The 18,369-nt window shown below is 37.2% G+C and overlaps 1 protein-coding gene across 8 annotated transcripts in view; it reads right to left on the bottom strand.

Moving 5' to 3' along the window:
• Positions 1-18,369, bottom strand: part of LOC116230191 (exportin-1) — a 37,170-nt gene that overhangs the window by 16,749 nt on the left and 2,052 nt on the right. For 4 of the 8 annotated variants that reach the window (XM_031595156.2, XM_031595158.2, XM_031595159.2 and 1 more), the window contains 7 exons: positions 15,995-16,126; positions 12,024-12,125; positions 8,076-8,148; positions 2,150-2,211; positions 2,029-2,073; positions 1,759-1,940; positions 60-108 (listed from right to left, as the gene is read on the bottom strand). In XM_031595156.2, the coding sequence (XP_031451016.1) occupies positions 60-108; positions 1,759-1,940; positions 2,029-2,073; positions 2,150-2,211; positions 8,076-8,148; positions 12,024-12,125; positions 15,995-16,120 (639 nt within the window). In that variant the 5' untranslated portion in view covers positions 16,121-16,126. Of the gene's footprint in view, positions 1-59; positions 109-1,085; positions 1,729-1,758; positions 1,941-2,028; positions 2,074-2,149; positions 2,212-8,075; positions 8,149-10,734; positions 10,799-12,023; positions 12,126-15,994; positions 16,127-16,781; positions 16,870-18,369 lie in introns of those variants that run through there. The other 4 variants (XM_031595157.2, XM_031595161.2, XM_090134489.1 and 1 more) reach the window with 3 other exon arrangements.

Here is an 18,369-nt window from a genome sequence, read left to right as displayed (position 1 = left end):
TAGTGTTTCCACTTAAAAAATGTTAAGGTTTAAAAAGGTTAAAAAAAACTAATACTTACCATCACAAACTGACACAGTTGAAATATCTGAGAGAACTCATTGCACATACTATAAAAAAAAATAAACAAATTGAAGTACTCCCAAGTTCCCAAAACAATCCAAACTGTATTAATCAAAGTGCCTGTGACCACAAAACAAGTTCTGAATACCTACAAATCCCTGGAAGCATTCACAAGCTACCTTGCTTCTTTACAAAAGACAATGCCAACAGCGTATTTCTTTTTGAAGAAGTCCAGTGGGATCAAGTGCATCCTCAGCAAGTTTGCAGATAACTCCAAGCTGAGTGGTGCGGTTGACAAGCTAGAAGGAAGGGATGACATCCAGAGGGACCTGGACAGGCTTGAGAGGTGGGCTTCTGCCAACCTCATGAACTTCAACAAGGCCAAGTGCAACGTCCTGCCCCTGGGTCAGGGCAATCCCAAGCACAGATACAGGTTAGACAGAGAATGGCTTGAGAGCAGCCCTGAAGAGGATTTGGAAGTGTCAGTTGATGAGAGATTCAGCATGATCCAGCAACGTGTGCTTGCAGCCCAGAAGGCCAACTGCATCCTGGGCTGCATCAAGAGAAATGAGACCAGCAGGTCAAGGGAGCTGATTCTGCTCCTCTACTCTGCTCTCATGAGACTCCACTTGGAGTACTGTGCCCAGTTATGGAGCTCCCAACACAAGAAGGACATGGAGTTGTTAGTGTGGGTCCAGAGAAGGGCCACAAAGATAATCAGAGGGCTGGAGCACCTCCCAGCTGGGGCGCTTCAGCCTGGAGAAAAGAATGCTTTAAGGGGACCTTAGAGCATACCTGAAGGGGCCTACAATGAAAAATCGGCAAGATCTTCTGTTAAGAGCAAGTAGCAACAGCATGAGAAGCTAATGGATTTCAACTGGAAAAGGGTGAATTTAGACTAGATACTAGGAAGAAATTCTTTACTGGGAGAGTGGTGAGACACTGAAACAGGACGCCCGGTCTGGGTGTGGATGCCCCTTCCCTGGAGGCATTCAAGGCCAGGCTGGATGGGGCTGCGAGCTACCTGGTCTAGAGGGAGCTATCCATGCCAACAGCAGGAGGGTTGGAACTAGATGACCTTAAGGGTCATTTCCAACACAAACCATTCTACGATTCCATGACCATTATGGAATGAGACAGTTGCAATAATGCAGAAATATATGTTGTATGGGAACTGCTGAGTCACAGCCTGAACCACTGACTGATCACATGGGGAAAGGACAGGATCAGCCCTGGGAGCACAGGTGAAGGCAATTCAGCTGTGTGACCAGAAGGGGGTAGAGCCGGGCTCCACCTCTCTTAGACCCCACTTAAGGGCTGACTGTCACTGTGGAATAATCCTTGGTTCAAGACCCTTTCTTGTGAGTCTGGATCTTCAGAGATGGGCGAGCACATTTACTTTCCTGTAGAATCCTATCTGTGCTGGTCCCTTTGTTGTTACATTTTTTATCACCCTTCCACCGTCCTAATCTTTCCAATTGTAACATATGTATAAACTAAGTTTCGTCCCACCCAACTGTACTGCTTTAAAGGAGGCAAAAAAAATCACATTAATAAAAAAAATCAGTAAACTACTTAAATCTCAGCTATAAAATTAGATCTATCCTTTTACTGAAAACCTCCTAGCAAGAGAAACCTATTTGCCAGCAAGCCCAGTATGCACTATTTATTAGGGATATATTAAATATTATACTTGCCTGTCTTTCAAATGCTTCGCTTTCACTTGAGTTATCTGGCCACTGGAGAAATCAAACACTTCTTCACTCAATAGTTTAAGGATCACCATGTTGTTCTGACAAAGGCTTTCACTAGTCCTGCTTGCTCCTACAATATCACTTATAAAAGTTGGCCAGTGCTTTGGCCATTCCTGTTTTAGAATCTAAAAAGTGAAACACCCATATGTTAGGTACTTAAGCAAAACCAAATATTTCATGACAAGATTTAAAGCTTCCTGAACTCCAACTTACCTGAACAAGAATCATGTTCAGTTTCCCAATATACACCTTCTCTTTCTGTAAAATGGAAAAGACAAGTCAGATTATGCATAGTATTTACCTCCCTTTTTCTCCCCCGAGATAATTCACTTACTTCTACACATGTTGGATCAGATGACGTCTTGATAATTAGGCCAACAACATACTTTTTTATACCTGCAGAAGAATTGAGAAAATTTTTAACTAAACCAGATGTCATAAATAATGTTTCTGACTTGAGATTCTTGCCATATCGTTAAAACAAGGTATAAGACTGCAAGGCAATGCTGAGTTGACACAAAACTCATGTTACCTGACACATGTGCTCGTGCCAACTGTTAAGTAAAATGCTATTATTGCTGATAATCCTTCAGCCTATTTACATGTGTGTGTGTGTCTGCGAAGGCACATGTTTTTGTTATAATGTAGGCAGGTAAGTTTTCTTATTAAATTATTTAACAAAATAAGAAAAGTTCAAGATGTATAGTTAAATAAGTTACTATATTCACTGCAGAAGAAATATCCCTCCTGCTTGTGTGGTGCTGACAAACTTTCTACGTTCAGAAAGCTCACAAATTAAGGAAATAGAAGTAGTTTTGTTAATTGTATGCATTAACTATATACTTTCTATGTGGCTCAAGACAATTCTTCACTGAACACAGTGCAGGCAAGCAAAAGGATTGAAGACTTATGTTTTAGAGTACATATGTATCTTGCTATTATTGAAGCCAAAATCTAGTTGATGTATCATTTCTTCACTGAGATAATCAACAATACAGACAAAACAAGATTACTATTATTTTTTTTGAAGTTATCAGCTAACTAAATGAGTGCCTTATTTTAAGAAATTTCAGTTTTCCCCTTGCCACTACTCTACATTATAAAACATTCCTAGTACTAACGCAAAATTAGCCATTTTTTGCATTCTGGGCCTGAACACATCTGTACAGAACTTCCTACACCCAAGTTTTAGTCCCTTTGCTGTGCACCACCAAGTAGAGCTTGGCCTCCCTCATTCATTTACCTCCTTCCTCCCTTTAGATATTATAAACTTTAATAAGATTTGCCCCCCTCCCTCCAGGGGCCTGAACAAAATGAATAGTTCATTCAGGGGGGTTGGACACGATGATCTTCTGATATCCCTTCCAACCCCTGCTGTTCTGTGATTCTGCGCGAAGCACCCAAACAGTTCATAAAAAGTGGTCAGGGCCAGAGGCTAAACTATTTGTCTGTCAAACTACTGAGAGAATTCAACTTGTTGCAAGTCTTTTCATTCCAAAAAGAATTTGAAAGTGAATGTTGTTCATAAGAACACTGTTCTGACATCAAAGCTGCCTATTTTTTATTTTAAATCTTGCTGCCCTAATAGAATTCAACTGTTCATTTACAATCTCAATGCCACGCTACCATCAATCCGGCCTTGAAAACATCTGCAACTATTTCCATTTAAAAGTTGCTCAGCTCCAAAGCTTATCCAAAAAAAAAAAAAAAGGCAACCACAGCTGAACAGACAATCTAAAAGACTCGACAGTTCCTGAATGTCATGCTGCAGGTTTTTGAGCCCTTCCATTCATTCAGGTAATGGTCACATTTTTAATCCCTCAAACGTAGCAGCTACTGAAATCTAATGCTTTTTTCCCCCCTTTTTGGCTTAAGTTGCATTTTTCATATAATTACTTATTTTTTCTTTTAAGTTAAAAAAGAATATAGTTTCTGCTTTGTATTTAACAGCCCTGTTTTTATAATCATTCCACAGATAAGATGAAAACACCATTGCTCAGATGGAATCCACAGTCCTAGCTCCTGTTCATGTTGTTGTTCATAGGCTCAACTAGAAGAAAACTGGTTAACAAAAAGTCCAGTTCATTTTAGAATTGTTTGAAACCTACCTTCTACCAACCTCACTCCAGTACTGCCTCAGAGGCAGTGTTCCTCCTCCTTGTGTACCACAGCAGTTAACCAGTATGTTAGCCAACCTCCATCAGTAAGAAAGGTTCTAATTACTGCTAAGATTGGACACCAGGCCACTGTCAAAAAGCCTGGAATAATGCTGCTGTTTGAATTTTCTGGTAAGCAAAAGAGGAGAGAACAAGGACACAGCAACTACAGCTCTCCTTCAAGGCCCTTCCAAAGTTCCTGGACGAGTACTGCATACTGCAGTCCTCACATGAAAACAGTTCCTATGCAGAGGGAGACCTACAGGTAACAACTAAACCACTTTCTGAAGGGAAAGCACTTTCACAGGTGAACCAAGCTAAATGTTAGAGCAAGGAGAGAGAGGAACATCACAATCACCACATTACTAAATTCTGTAGTCTGTCTAAACTGACAAATATGAAATATCCTAGTTTTAGCATAAGGCATGCTTGCAGAAGCAATTGTATCTCATCTGGGCCACAATCTCAGAGCAGTTCGTATCGTAACAGTTCTAGCATGTTATCAGTATGTACGCAGCTGTAGGTAATCCACGTCTTAACTGGTTACCTTAAGACAAACAAGTACATCCTTTTATGCAATCGTGGGGCACAAATTACATTCAGAAAGTGTTTGCAAGCTGATGCTGCAGACACACATTCATAGTAATTTACTAAAACTAGCAAATTTTCTGCTTAAAGATTAGGATGCCTAAGTAGAACAAGTGGACAGTCCAGTGAAGGAACCTAACAATATTTGGCAGCCAAAAATGGAATTTTAAAATGTAAAGCAGAATTGGTCCTTCCACGGAGATTTATATGCATACCAGCACACATTTATTTAATCATGTTTTGGAACTATTTAAGTACACAGTTCAAGTACCACTTATTTTCAGTCTTGACAAACTATGCTTTCCATTCATGTCTCAAAGATCAACTCTCCCTAGTAGCTGTGAACCTGATCAATTTGTATGTTTGCTTTTCAACAGAAAAATAGAAGTTGATTAAAACTCTTAAAGAGGGCCTAAAGGATACGCTTTCCACCAACTCCCTCGCCGCTGCCCTGCAGTAATGTCATTTATATAATTCCCTCTTCATTGCAGAGAATCAAAAGCCATCTCTTAATGCCAGAAATATCCATTAAGAAAAATCTTTTCTGCAGCAGCTTAAATTACCGTTAAAGTTTTATACTAAACTCCAGGACCTTTCTATGAGCCACTAAACATCGTCTCTCCAAACACTTCAGGTATCTCTTCCATTTGAAAATGAGCAAAGTTGTACAGTCAACTCAAGTTTCATAATGAGGAAGTGCTTATCCATTCCGACTCAAAATACTCCAGACAAGCTCTCTCTGGTCACAGGAACAGAATTTTATTTCACACTGCAGGATTGATGAAACGTATCACTGAATTGTAAGGCCAAGAAGCTTTTTATTTCTGGGCAGGTTTTCACACAATAAGAGAAAATCCTATTGAGACCACAGCATATAAATCAAATTACATCCTTCGTACATACTATTAAAACACCAACTCTACATTAGAGGAGTACAGGTCTGGCAACAGGGCCAGAAGAGCTTAAAATTAAAAACCATTTAAAAATAAAAGTAAATTTAATAATGGAAATTCACGTCTAAAGAACATCTTCTGAAGAAAGCTCATTTCACTGCTTATATTTGAGATCCTAGGCTGGAGTTAAAACCTTCCAATGCTGAACCAGAAGTGAACAAAATTCTAGCTAACTTCAAGGCCCAAAAAGATATTCCAACGTATAACTCCAGGTACAGTTAAGATAAGATCTCAAAGGAAAGATTATAGGGTTCAGGTTCTGTAATTACTGACATTTGTTTATTTTTCCAGGATTTTCAGACAGGTTATCATTTTACATCACTGATCCTCAATTCAGATCAATACATTAACCTGTTAGCACTACTATTGCTACAAGAAAAGAATACTACTTTGTTACTTTGTTACACTGCATCTCCTATTTTACTAGTTAAACTTCAAACCAGAAAACACTGCCAACCAAAGGAGCCAGAAACCTTTATTCAACCAGTCTTCTCATCTCCCGGGTAATTAAACTATCCAAATAAATGAAGAGCAGTTATCTTGTACTAGCTGGCATAATGAAAACAAAATCCCAACAACTATGACCAAAGACTAGATCAAACCAGATGAGAACATCAAGGCCAACATGGATCAAATGTCATGGTACACTGAGCATTTAGCTGCTCTTCTACTCATGTACTGGAAAAACCAGAATTAAACACCACCCAACTCATTTCTCCTGAAACAAGAGAATTTTACTATTCCACTTTGGCTTGTGAAAATATTCTGGAAGATTTTACTAGAAGATAGGTATCTGTTGGGATGAAGGGTATTTTTTTCTTCTGCAATCTTCAGAAGCACAAAAGGCAGGGAAAATAAAAATAGAAAAGTTTAAGTTATCATCAGGTGATTACACAACTTCAGACAGTAATTTTATCTTGTAATGTATTCAGCCACTTACTGTATCTGCTCAGATGATCATAACTCGTCAAACAATATTACCATGCCTACTGAAAGTGAAATAAAAATATAAAACACCATTTCAAATTCTGGAAGCAATGTCCAAGTCACATATGCATAATTTGACATGTGAAATCCAGATGCGATAACATGATCCAATGGACAGCCAAGCATCACCTCAGCATAACCACTCATCCGTTCTACACGTTAAGAATTTTTAAAACTTGAAATCACTTGTGTACTCTATTTTTGGCACTTGTTCAGTCCCAAACTATCAAATAAGTCTCTCTCTTCAACTTGTCCTATCTGACTATAGCTTCCTTCAACGGGCATCAATAAGCTGACCATAACTAATTCAACCTACTGACTCCTCCCTGCTTTGCTCCAACAGCCAAGACCTTTGAGAGAACTATTTCCAAATGCTGAACATAAGTGTTCATACTCAGGAAAATGGAAACACGTAAAATTTTTAAGTGCAAACAAAAGATAACTTTGGGGTTCTCCCTCAGTTTCTCAAAAAGACACAATTGTGCTTGAGCCTTAAGTTTTTTCCTAGGAGTCTGTAAGGCTGCTTCTAACAGCATGTAAGTGAAACCTTTTCCAAGAGCTAGGCTATATTTGCCACTCATGGAGGTAAGGAAAACAATCACAAAGATTGAAATCTCCCTCTCCAAAAATGTATTTTCACTGACATTTACTATTACATTCCCATCAATAAACTGGCAGTGAAACTTCTGATCACATCTTCATAATGTTAAAAAGAGCACACGGCAGAACATGGAAATTCAATTATTGAGTTCTGAAAACAGTATTTTATAAAGACCAAGTATAGAATGGTGACAAGTTTCAAAAGTAGTTCTACTTAGCGTTCTGAAATCCATTTTGTGACTTGACAGGAAGCTTTATGAACATGCATTAATCCTACACCAGAGGATTACTCCAACAAACCTCTTGCTAACTCAACACATACTGCAACGCATGAAGTAGGAAAGAAAAACAATCATAGAGTATCCTGAAGTGGAAGGGACCAACAAGAATTTGAGTCCAGCTCCACAGAAGACCACCCAAAAGATTAAATAATCTGCCTGAGAAACAATGCCCAAACTCTTACTATTCTAAAATAATTATCATTGGTTAGAAGTTTAAATAAATCTAATCAGCATATGCTATCATAGTCTATAAAAAAAATTAAGAGTACATTGGTGGAGCTGTGCACATAGCCCGGACAGGCTGAAGACTGCCAAGTATAGAGAATCCAAACTTCTGCTTCAAAGCCAGAAGCCAGCCCCAGAAGCTTCCAAAAGCTAGACCTCTTCAGATTAAGTCTCACCTACAGATCAACGCATCACCTCAGCAATGGTGTTTCAAAAAACATCAGCTGATGTTTTAGCTTGTCGTAACACTTGCAGAATCCTAATTGCCCACCATCCCAGTGAGACCACTACTGCGAAAGGGAAAGACACAATGTGATACAGAGATGCACAGATAGCCTTACTTCGTGACAAAAAGCCTAATGGTGCTTGAAAACTTGAAAGTTATTTACATGCTCTAAATCTCAACAAAAAACATAAGAAGAAAAGACAAAACACAGATGTAAGAGGTAAACACAAATATCTCTTCCTACCTTCACACTGGTTCCTCGGAAGAATCTTCCATCTTGTTTTTATCACATTTTCCAATATTTGCAGTCCATAATACTGAAATTGGAGAAGAGTAAAATGTGAGTGTGTTACTGTAGGACTAACTCAATGTCAGGATTTTCATTCAATCACACATTCACATGTAACATCTAAGACTTCCAGAATATTAAACTAAAAAACTTATTAAACATGTCTATTCGCCCGTTTATACAAATTTCATGCATTTTTTTTTCCATTTTATTTTTGCTATACTAAATCCTGCTGTTTGATCATGCTCACACCAGGAGGAAAAAAAAAGAAAAAAGCTCTCTGGTAGACAATTTTGGCCATCTGGAAAGGAGGAAGTAGCAGCCAGATAAGAATTTGCATCATAAATGACTGTCCATATGTTCAAGTACTATCACAACCAGGCTCCTAAAATATTTAGCAGCTTGGACGGTTTCAAGTGTCCTATCATTCCTCTAAGAGCTGAAAAAAATAAAAAAAATCATGTCTTATCATCACATGTTCTGATGCTGGCACTTTCTAAGGAAAGTATTTCCCAAATTTCACTGGTGTGTTACTCTAGGAACAGCAAGACAACCCACAGGTTTATTCAATTTCAATACCCACCCCAATATGGCAGCTATTTCTACTATTTAAAGATGAACTTTTGTGCTCAGTCAAAACATGCATAAGTTCTTGGATTTTTTTTATTTCTTATTTACTTATTTATTTTACCTTTCAGGAATTCCTTCCTAGGTTCTTTGCCGAAAATATTATATTTGCAAAGGGATTGGTAAGGCCGCTCCCTCTTCCCATTTGTCCCTACTGTCAACTCACAGTAACAGAGAGAGAAGTTTTGATGTGATCAAGGAATGTAAAACCCCATTAGCATGAACAGACAGCAGAGAAAAGGAGATGAGGAATTTTGCAATGATTTTTATCAGCATAAGATTAGGAAGAATACAATAAATCACATTAATACCTGAAAGGTAAACTCATGTTTATGAAGTTAAAAGTTTGGCTGAGACTAAGAGTTCTTCTTTAAAATGGTTAGTTGTTATATAAAGTAGGATCATTAACATTTCAACCAAAGGGATCACATAAACTTCAGCTTAATAAAAGAAAAAAACCCAAAAGAAACAACAAACGACAATGTAGGTTGTCCCAAACTACATTGTTTTATTAAAATCTTTGCTGTTTTCATCTTAACATAACCTACATTCCCCACATGCTTCCCTCTGTGACCCAAAAACTCCCATTAGAATCACATGCAGACCCTGGATTTGCAAACCAGTATAATCTTTCAAGATGTTGGGGTACAGAGAAAAAACTGAAATTATGGAAAATTGTCAAGGTTTTTTTTTTTTTTTTTAAATCTTCAGTATAAGCAATAGAAGTTTATAAACTGGATTTTAATCTGTAAGTTTACAAGTAATTAAACATAAAAGCTAAATTAAATCAAGGGAATGTTCATACAGAAAAATGTATGAAAACTGTTCAAGTAAAATGTTTCACAGGCAGTGACTTCAGTCACTGTCATAGTCAATGTCATTTATAAAAGCCATTTTGTACCTCATCTACACAAAAAATACAAAACATTTACAAAAGCTTCTATTAATCTTGGGAGTATGACTACTTATAAGACAGGGTTTATCTTCCTGAAGCAGAAGCTAGTTGTTTTATTTCTAGCTTGTACGGGCACACCTATTAACAGGCTTTCCATGTAACAGTTAAGCAAAAACGGTACTTCCAAACATTATTTTCCACAAGTCAACTTAATTGGCTTTAAAATCAGAATGGCAAGTTAAGTTTCATTTTACAAGAGTTAAGAAATTTTTTAGAAATTAAGACTGAAGATGAGTTCTGCCCTTTCTTCTTCCTTAGAATTTCATTCAAGTACTAGAAATATCTTTTTTTTTTTTTAATGAAAGTTGCCACACCTTTTCCCCATGATGCACTGAAGTACCCAATTTAGAATCACATACTTAAAAGCCATAAAAGTTCCTTATCTACATTTCTACAGATTTCTGCACATGTGATTTGAGTTCTGCCTTCTGCTAGTCTTTTGTTCATCTCCTCTCACCTTTGGTACTAGTATTATTCATTTCTAATATCTGTGAAAGAAATGAAATGGGATCAGTAATAAAATCACCACAAACGACCTTTACTCCTTCTTGCCATACTGAGTTAGAAGCATGGTGTGTGATATTTTTTGTTGTTGTTGTCGTTGTTTTAAGTTACTTTTGATATAGTGTTTGCAAAAATTTCTGTTATCTTCATACCAAGGAAGTACCAAAACATCCAAAAAAGTCAACGTCAACTTTAAGTTCTGCCATCTGAAGTATCGGAGGTATTTTTATTAAGCCAAACAATACATGTAAACACATTTAAACTCAGCATAAAACAGAAGCCTTTTCAATATGCATTTTCTCTTAGTTTATTCCTAATTGTTTAGTAGCGATTCACTGCCAAGTTATGAAGATGAGGGACAGGTAACAGCAAAGATTGAAAGAAAGCCTAAAAAATGATCCCCCTGGTAGAAATTTCTAGGATACCCTTATTACTTACTCTATGCACCAAATCCCTTCCCACCCACCTCCCAAGAAACAAAAACAATTGATGAACAGAATTCAGTTAAAGGGAATCAAAAGGGTAGACCTTGTGGAGGCCTGCCGTCAAAGCCTAGCTGTGTCAGTTGCACAGGAAGACACCCCTTTTCTTCCTATTACAAGCAATCAACATAATGGAACATTATGATTAATATCAGGTAGTGTTAACAGCTTTAATTAAAGAAAAAATATGATTGCATAAAAGCCAAATGTCATAGTGCATAAATTTAGCACCAAATAATTTGCAATTTATGTAAATGGAAGAATTCTTTACCTGTTGCTTTCTTTCTGTTCCTCAAATCATCTCATTTTTCACAAGACAAATTTGAGTTTTTAAAAATACTGTTGGTAAATCAACTTAAAAATTAGTAATGTCTGTCAGTATAATAAGCAAAGTTTACCAGGCAAGCAAACAGGCAAACACTGTTACTTAAAGGTCAGCACTTTGAGGAAGTTCTTTAAATTCTTTTTTCCTAAACTTTAAAGCAATGAAAAGAATTGAACTGTTTCATGAGTACCTCCTGAATTCAGAGACCATCCAACCACTGTTATTTTCTGTTCAAACACTGTTTATCAAGCAGAAAACCATGTCTATCAATTACTTAAAATAATAATCATCAAGCTTAATACTGTGGAAGCATTTCAATTAACTTTTCTATTCAAACTGCAGAAGTCTTATTTTAAGGTAAAACCTGTAAAGGTATAGTCAAAAACTGAACGCTAGCCCTTTTTGACACTATCACGATGGATGGATTTACAATAGCACTACAAAGCAAGTTTGTTTACTATATTAGTAAAGACTAATCTCATACTACAAAGAGTTTGAGGTACTTAACTTTCATCAACTGCTCAAAATAGTGGTCTAATACAGTTTCTATTTTATCTTCAATATACTTAGGGACAAATTATCTCCTGACTTACACGCACATGGCTCTCATTCACAAAGACAGCCAAGCACTTAACCAAAAACAGAATGTGGCTCTAAGAGACTTTTCATTACACGTATACACCAGTCTTTGAACTGGCATTATACTTACATATGTGCCTTGGAAAAAAAAAAAACCAACAACAACAAAAAACAACCTATTTCCAATTCAATTCTTCCTTATTTTCTTTCCCCTCTTCTTTTTTTTTTTAAAGGAGAAATACTCTTGTGAACATAAAAGGAGATTTAAATATTTTATCCATTTATAGTTTCTGTTTAAAGCCACCTCAGGGAATAAAACAATGAAAACATGATTTGAATAAAGAGTCTATAGCTAAAAATGAGATACCTTCCTCAAAGTTCATGAGTGGAAGAAAGATGAAAACCAAATAAATAAAAGTTTATTTGCTTACTTTGGTATTCATATTCTGAGAGAACTCCAAAATAGTATCAACTCTTGTCCACGCATCAGGATGTTCTTTTAAGTGAGTCAAGACTTCTTGAGCCATTCTTTGCTAAAAGCAAGTTTGGGGAAAAAAAAAGTATTAGCATAGGATTATTTTAGGAAACATATAGTATAATTAAATATATTAACATTGCGTCACCTTTAAATGGAACAAAATGAGAAGCAATAAGTTCACAGATTTCCTTCTGCCAATTACAATTGTTAATAAATCAAATTCAAGAAATGCACTAAGGCAAGATGGTCACTGACTTTCTTCCACTCTTCCATACTGATGGTTTATTCTAGACCAGTACCAAACATGTGAGAAAAGCACACACAATGAAAGTGTAATAGGGATGGAAGCTGTCTTCCATTCAAGAAATCTTCTAGATAAAATTTTACTCAAGGACACCCCAGCTTTCTTTTCCATTTTATTTTGAAAAAACACAGAGCAGAACCAAAAGTCTCCATTTCCTCTACTTGAGAGGAATCCCCTGATATATTCACTAGCTTACAAAAGTAGAAACTATTTACTGGGGGACAACAGGCCAGCTGGTCACACTAATCCTTTGTTTTTTCCTTGAGACTGACATTGCCAATTATTAAACTAGTTTTCACAGCTCCAATAACTTGCAAAACCTTCTCATCTGAGCCAATTATGCATACAAACAGCTAAACCCATTTGAGATATCCTTTTCAGGTCTGCATTTTCATAAACATCTTTTTAGGAAGCCTAATGGTAGCCATTTTCAAAGATGCAGCGTACTGAAACTCTGCTGGAAACCGCATCACCTACAAGCATCAGACACTGCCTTCCAACAATAGGAACATCTTCCAAATTAAAAGAAACATATGACATGACAATTAACAACACTTAACTCATTTTTTCACAGCAGCACAGTTCCATTTCAATAGAATTGAAGCAGTTAACACTTTAACTTCTCCAGTTACAACTTTACTACAGATACACAGATTTTCAGTTAGCTACAAGAATATACTTGAGCTGGTGGGGGAAAAAAGGAAATGCCTACATTTCTTTCCTAACACAGAAACCCCATAAAGATTCAGAATCAATGAGATCATATAAAAATTCAGAGCTGAAACACTATACAGCAAGGATGTATGAAATACCTTTACAGTATCAGCATCTCTACTTAAGACAACTCACTGTAGTAGAGCATTCCCCAGTCCAGCACTGACTTGGAATTGCATGCCCTTGTAGGTGCCATATGCAATAATACCACACATTCATTCTTTTTTATTTAAAATGGCAGTATAACTATATTCATACAGTTCCACAGAGGTAAAATGTTCAGTGGTTTTGATGTAGTTCAGTTGTACTAAGAGTGAAAGAATCACTTCCAGGCTCAACCTGAGTGCACTTTTATATTGAACCTTCTTAGTGCTTCTAATATTGGTAACATACCACAGAATCAAGCGTCAATACCAACAAGAAACATGATCAGTATCCTTCTCCCAGGTCCTATGAAGTACACTCCCCTACCCACTAATATCTAACATGACTGGACAGCAGCTCCTGTAGTTTCATACAAGCAGTAATGCTTAACCAGGATTGAAGCCTCACTGTTTTGTTGCCACAGAAGGAAAAAATCAGCAAGCAAATAACCCTCTGGAGCACGTGACAGTCTGACAAACCAATGGAATTTAAGCATCTGTAATGAGTATTACAGTTTTGAGATGTCTCAAAACTTCTTACCCGCGTGTTGGGGCATTTTCTCCTCACAAAATACACACACACAAAAAGCTAAGAAAAGAAAAAAAGTCTCCAAGTCAAGGACAGAATAGAGCTTTTATTTGCCTACGACAGATCTGCAGATAATTTTGCAAGCAGTAATAAGAATTAAGCAGAAGAGAGAGATATTCAAAGAATTAAGGGGAAGAAGACAAATACATTTGAAATCAAATTCAGCATGGGCTATCCAGAACCATATAATAAAACTTTTTTCACATGCCAGAAATACCATTTATAATACCTTAACATTTAGTATCCCTCAAATTTTATTATTCTTGTCTCCTTTCATGCCATGTTCAGAGCTGTCAGACTCTACAATGAACTGCTTTTCCCTGCAGGAACTTTCAAACTTCTCTTGGAAAAAAAGTAAAAACTCACATTCACTTAAAAGTGTCTAGGCCTTTGGTAAAGTACTTGAAATAGCAAGCCAAGTAAAGAAAGAGTGAACTCTAACTGAATGCTTATTCAGTAAAACTTATAGAGAACTTGCTTAGTATCGTTACCCAAGTTTACTGAAGTTCACAGCTTGCAATCTAAGGCTTTCAGCAAGTTAGACAAAGGAAGGCACCCAATTCTAGTCAGAGAATAAGAAAGTTTTATTCCTCAGCAAAAGGAGATACGAGCAAGTCAACAAGAAGTGCATCCCTGCCAGCATATAGAGGAAGGTTCCAATGAGGAAGAAGGCCCCAGTTCCAAACGTTACTGTTGGTCTGAACCTACTCGTAAGGGGGTATGTTTGATCCTATGATATATCACCAGCACTAGAACCATTAAGCAGGTCTCGTATAAAAACTTAAAAGAATTTGACCCAAACTCTGATGCAGGAATGCTACAGTTGAAATGAGTGGAAAGAACTGTGTGCTGCAATCCAGAAAGGGCATCATCTCTCTGGAGTTGCCATCCATGATGGGACTGCTAACTGTGAGTGGATAGTCTCTGGCAGTATGAGTGGGACCCCTATGAAAGATGAAGCAAGGGGCTGATTTAAGTGACACAACTTCTCCCAGTTTAAGAACAATGGCAATTTGACCATCATATTTAGGGTTAATCCTTTAGTCTTAGAATACTACAAGCACCACCTGTATTTTAAGTCAGCATAGCAAACAAACATGCCAGTTACAGAACAAGTACTCAAAAGTCTCTACTACTGAAGGGAAAAGCTAGAAGTAGCTTTCTGCGACATGGTAATTAAAAAAGCTACAGGTATTAGCTACTTGGGATTTAGGAACCTGAAATCACAAGCGTCTCAAAAAAAATAACCATGGGATTTTAGAGCCCATTGGAATTCATTAACAAGCCATACACAAGCTTTTAATTACAAATACACAAATTAAGTACAAGCAAGTATATTTTTGTTTATTCTGATAGTTGGAAGGAGAGAAGGAAAAACATCAGCTACTCATCTCAATTTATTTTTATTGTTGCACAATAATACATTAGCAATAGTTGCTTGACACTGAAACTCTCAATTTCTTAAGCGCGGACAATTAAAACTTGCCATAAAAGAAACTTTGCTAACACCCTTGTAGCAATACTTGCTTTCAACGTTGAGCCTTTTTTCCCCACAGTTCAAGAAATCAATAAAAGCAACAAAATATGAGATTCAGATTCAACATAGTATGTTTGCATACACTTTCCTTCTCAGACTTCACACTTCCTACTAAGGCCAGAGAATAGTGTGAGAAGAATCTGTGCAGGAAAAAAAAAAAGTAATGGGGAAAAAATAGATATAAGGGCAAAATCTTCTCTTAATACCTCTAATATGGTTTTAGTAAGTATAAATATCCTAACACTAAAAATATTTTTTTCTTCAATATAATCCTTCAGTGAGGCCAATACTGAGCTTCTGACTTTACAATCCTGTCCAGAATAATAAAAGATAATTCAGACTTTCCTGAAACATTAAGGTACAGATGGTGAGCTGCAAGCAAAGATGCTCATGCTAAGTTGCACTTGCTCATCTCTTATAACAGCAAAAGGCATGCTAGGAACAGAAACACAATGAACTAACATTTCAACATTAATTGCACCAGGACTACTTTAAACACAGGCATATGATATTCTTGCCACCAGCACAGAAAACCCATAAATAGTAATATTTTTATTCAAGTAAATTAATTTTGCTCAACCGATTTGCTGCTAGTGTTGAACATAGTCCATAAATGTGGGTTTCAAGTTCACGTTACCTGTGCACCTTCTCCATGGTACAAGCAGTTCACCACATTGTCCAAAAGATTGATATCCAGTTTCTGATTAAAATCCAGCAGCTGACGAGCTGCATGGTCCGCTAACATTGTCATAATTGCTGGCATAGATTACTGGGGAAAAAAAAGAAAGATTTTTTTGATCAATTAAATTATTATCAGAAGTAATCATATAAAGTTCTGCCACCAAAGCATCATTTAATTGAGACAAGCTATCTTAGCAGTACTGAATGGCACAACATTCCTACCATTGCTAAGCAAGCACCAGGACAAACCTGTACTTAAAATTCATATAGTACTACCTTAACCTAATTGTCAGAGTGTTCAGCAGGTACAATACATAATGGCAGTTTAACTAACCAGTGAGCTATATAACCAAGCAAGCTAAGCAACTTTTTATTAAGTAGGCAGCAGCCCCTACTATTCTCTGAATATTTGTAAACAAGTAAGTTTGATAGTAGATATTTCTAGCGTCATTACAATCAAAACGCACACCTAGTGATCTCAGGAGAATTTTAAGTTCTCAGGGAAAATGTGCACATTTGCAAATCCAGTTCCGAAAGCTTTTTAATGAACAGTTATAGAAGTGGAGCACTATCTACATACTTGCTAAAAGTTAGAGAGATCGTTTTTCATATACTGGGGAAAACAGCTCACAAACTATCTAAATAGAAGCAAGAAATTATGACTGAAATTAAGAAAGCTGCCTGCTTGAAGGCATTCAAGATAAAGTGACAGCAAATTAAGCATACCACTTTAGAGCACCTACTGGAATTCTACTGAAAATCCTGCTGCAGTTTTCAGGCCCTTAACACTCCCAACACAAGTACCAACTCCTCATCCCAGGCCTACCAGCCCTGCATTATGAAAAGATAGTCAGGTGGGCTGTACACAATCCTGCATGCACACCAGCTTACCAGCTGGTGACTGGTAGAAGATGAAGGTGCTCACAAACAGTAAGCAAGCAAGCCAAATCCACAAAGCTGTGCATTAGAAGTTATACTCCACTCTGGCCTTTTCATATCACCACCCCTACTGTAGCAGCTGACCAACTGCACTGCTCTTCTCCCACAGTCACCAGCAAATATAGCACTTTTTCCTACCCCCTTCCCTATATCAACTCTCTCCCATTCACCCTCATTTTCAGTCTTTCATAGAACAACAAATTTCATACTGAACTTGAGAAATATCCCCAAGTCTGGAGAACTGCAAGGTCACTCCAGAAGTTACATGTGATCCTGTAGTACATTCAAAAAGATACCATCTAAACTCTTCTAGAAACAACCCCCATGTGCACGAAAATCAACAGAAATCAAAAGACTCAGAACAACCGATGCTTGAGAGCAAACTGGAAGTCAGTTCTGCTCTTACTAAACAGCTTTATGTGAATAAGAATGAATGTTATCCCTTGCTTAAATCTTATGCATAAAAATAAAGAGCAAGAAAAACCTGTGACTCAACTCAAGTAACCACTAAGTGAAATTCTTACAGTAACATGCACATTATGAAAATCTTTTGTTTACTATATGCATTTGCAGGTATTATCAAATGGTTTTGTTCTAATACAGACATACAACAAAGTAAAAAAGAAAAATTTTGTTGTATTTTGCATTAAAAGAACTCATGTAAATAGTACTACTGCACTACCATAGTAATTTTTAAGGGCTAGCATCAGCATCCCATCACAGCTACCCAAAAAAATATACGTAAGTAAACATCAAGCAGGAACCAAAATTAATTGAGTACTACATCTCCACCCAGCTCCAAAAGTTTCCAGAACTGTTAAGTATGGAGGGAAGCAGAGCAGCAGCAAAAGCTGATTTCCTTTTTCTAACTTATGCGGGTACTTAAAAACTTCACTCGGCAGAGAGGCAACAAGCAGTAGCACTGGGAAGAAATCTAGCCATTAACAGGCAATGCAGCTCAGGACATTAATACTGCTGCCAGACACACATGCTTGCTCATCCTCCACAACTGCCCTCATGGCTGTGGCACGAGCCAGCGAAGCAGCTTTTGAACTACAAGAACATTTTACATTGATGGTTCCTTGGACAGAGCCACACATTACAGGCCAGGGCCTTTTTCAGCAGTTTTTACACAATTCTAATGCTGTGAAGCACTGTGACAGTTTTTAGGTAACAGGAGATAGATTTGCAAGGGTTCCTGCCTACACAGCAAGACCATTCCACAAGGCCAATACTAAGATAAGAACCAGTTACAACTAGTCCTTGGTACAGCAACCAGCAGAGTACCCCACAAAGGAACTTTCCTTCCCAAATAAGGTTAAAAAAAGGACCAGAGAGTTCAACTAAAGGACATATCGACATTACCACCAGGGTTCCAGAAAGACCCATCAG

Source organism: Phasianus colchicus, chromosome 2, assembly GCF_987193195.1.
Source record: "Phasianus colchicus chromosome 2, bPhaCol1.hap1.1, whole genome shotgun sequence".
Classification (NCBI taxonomy): Eukaryota; Metazoa; Chordata; class Aves; order Galliformes; family Phasianidae; genus Phasianus; species Phasianus colchicus.
This window is presented reverse-complemented; position numbering and strand designations above follow the sequence as displayed.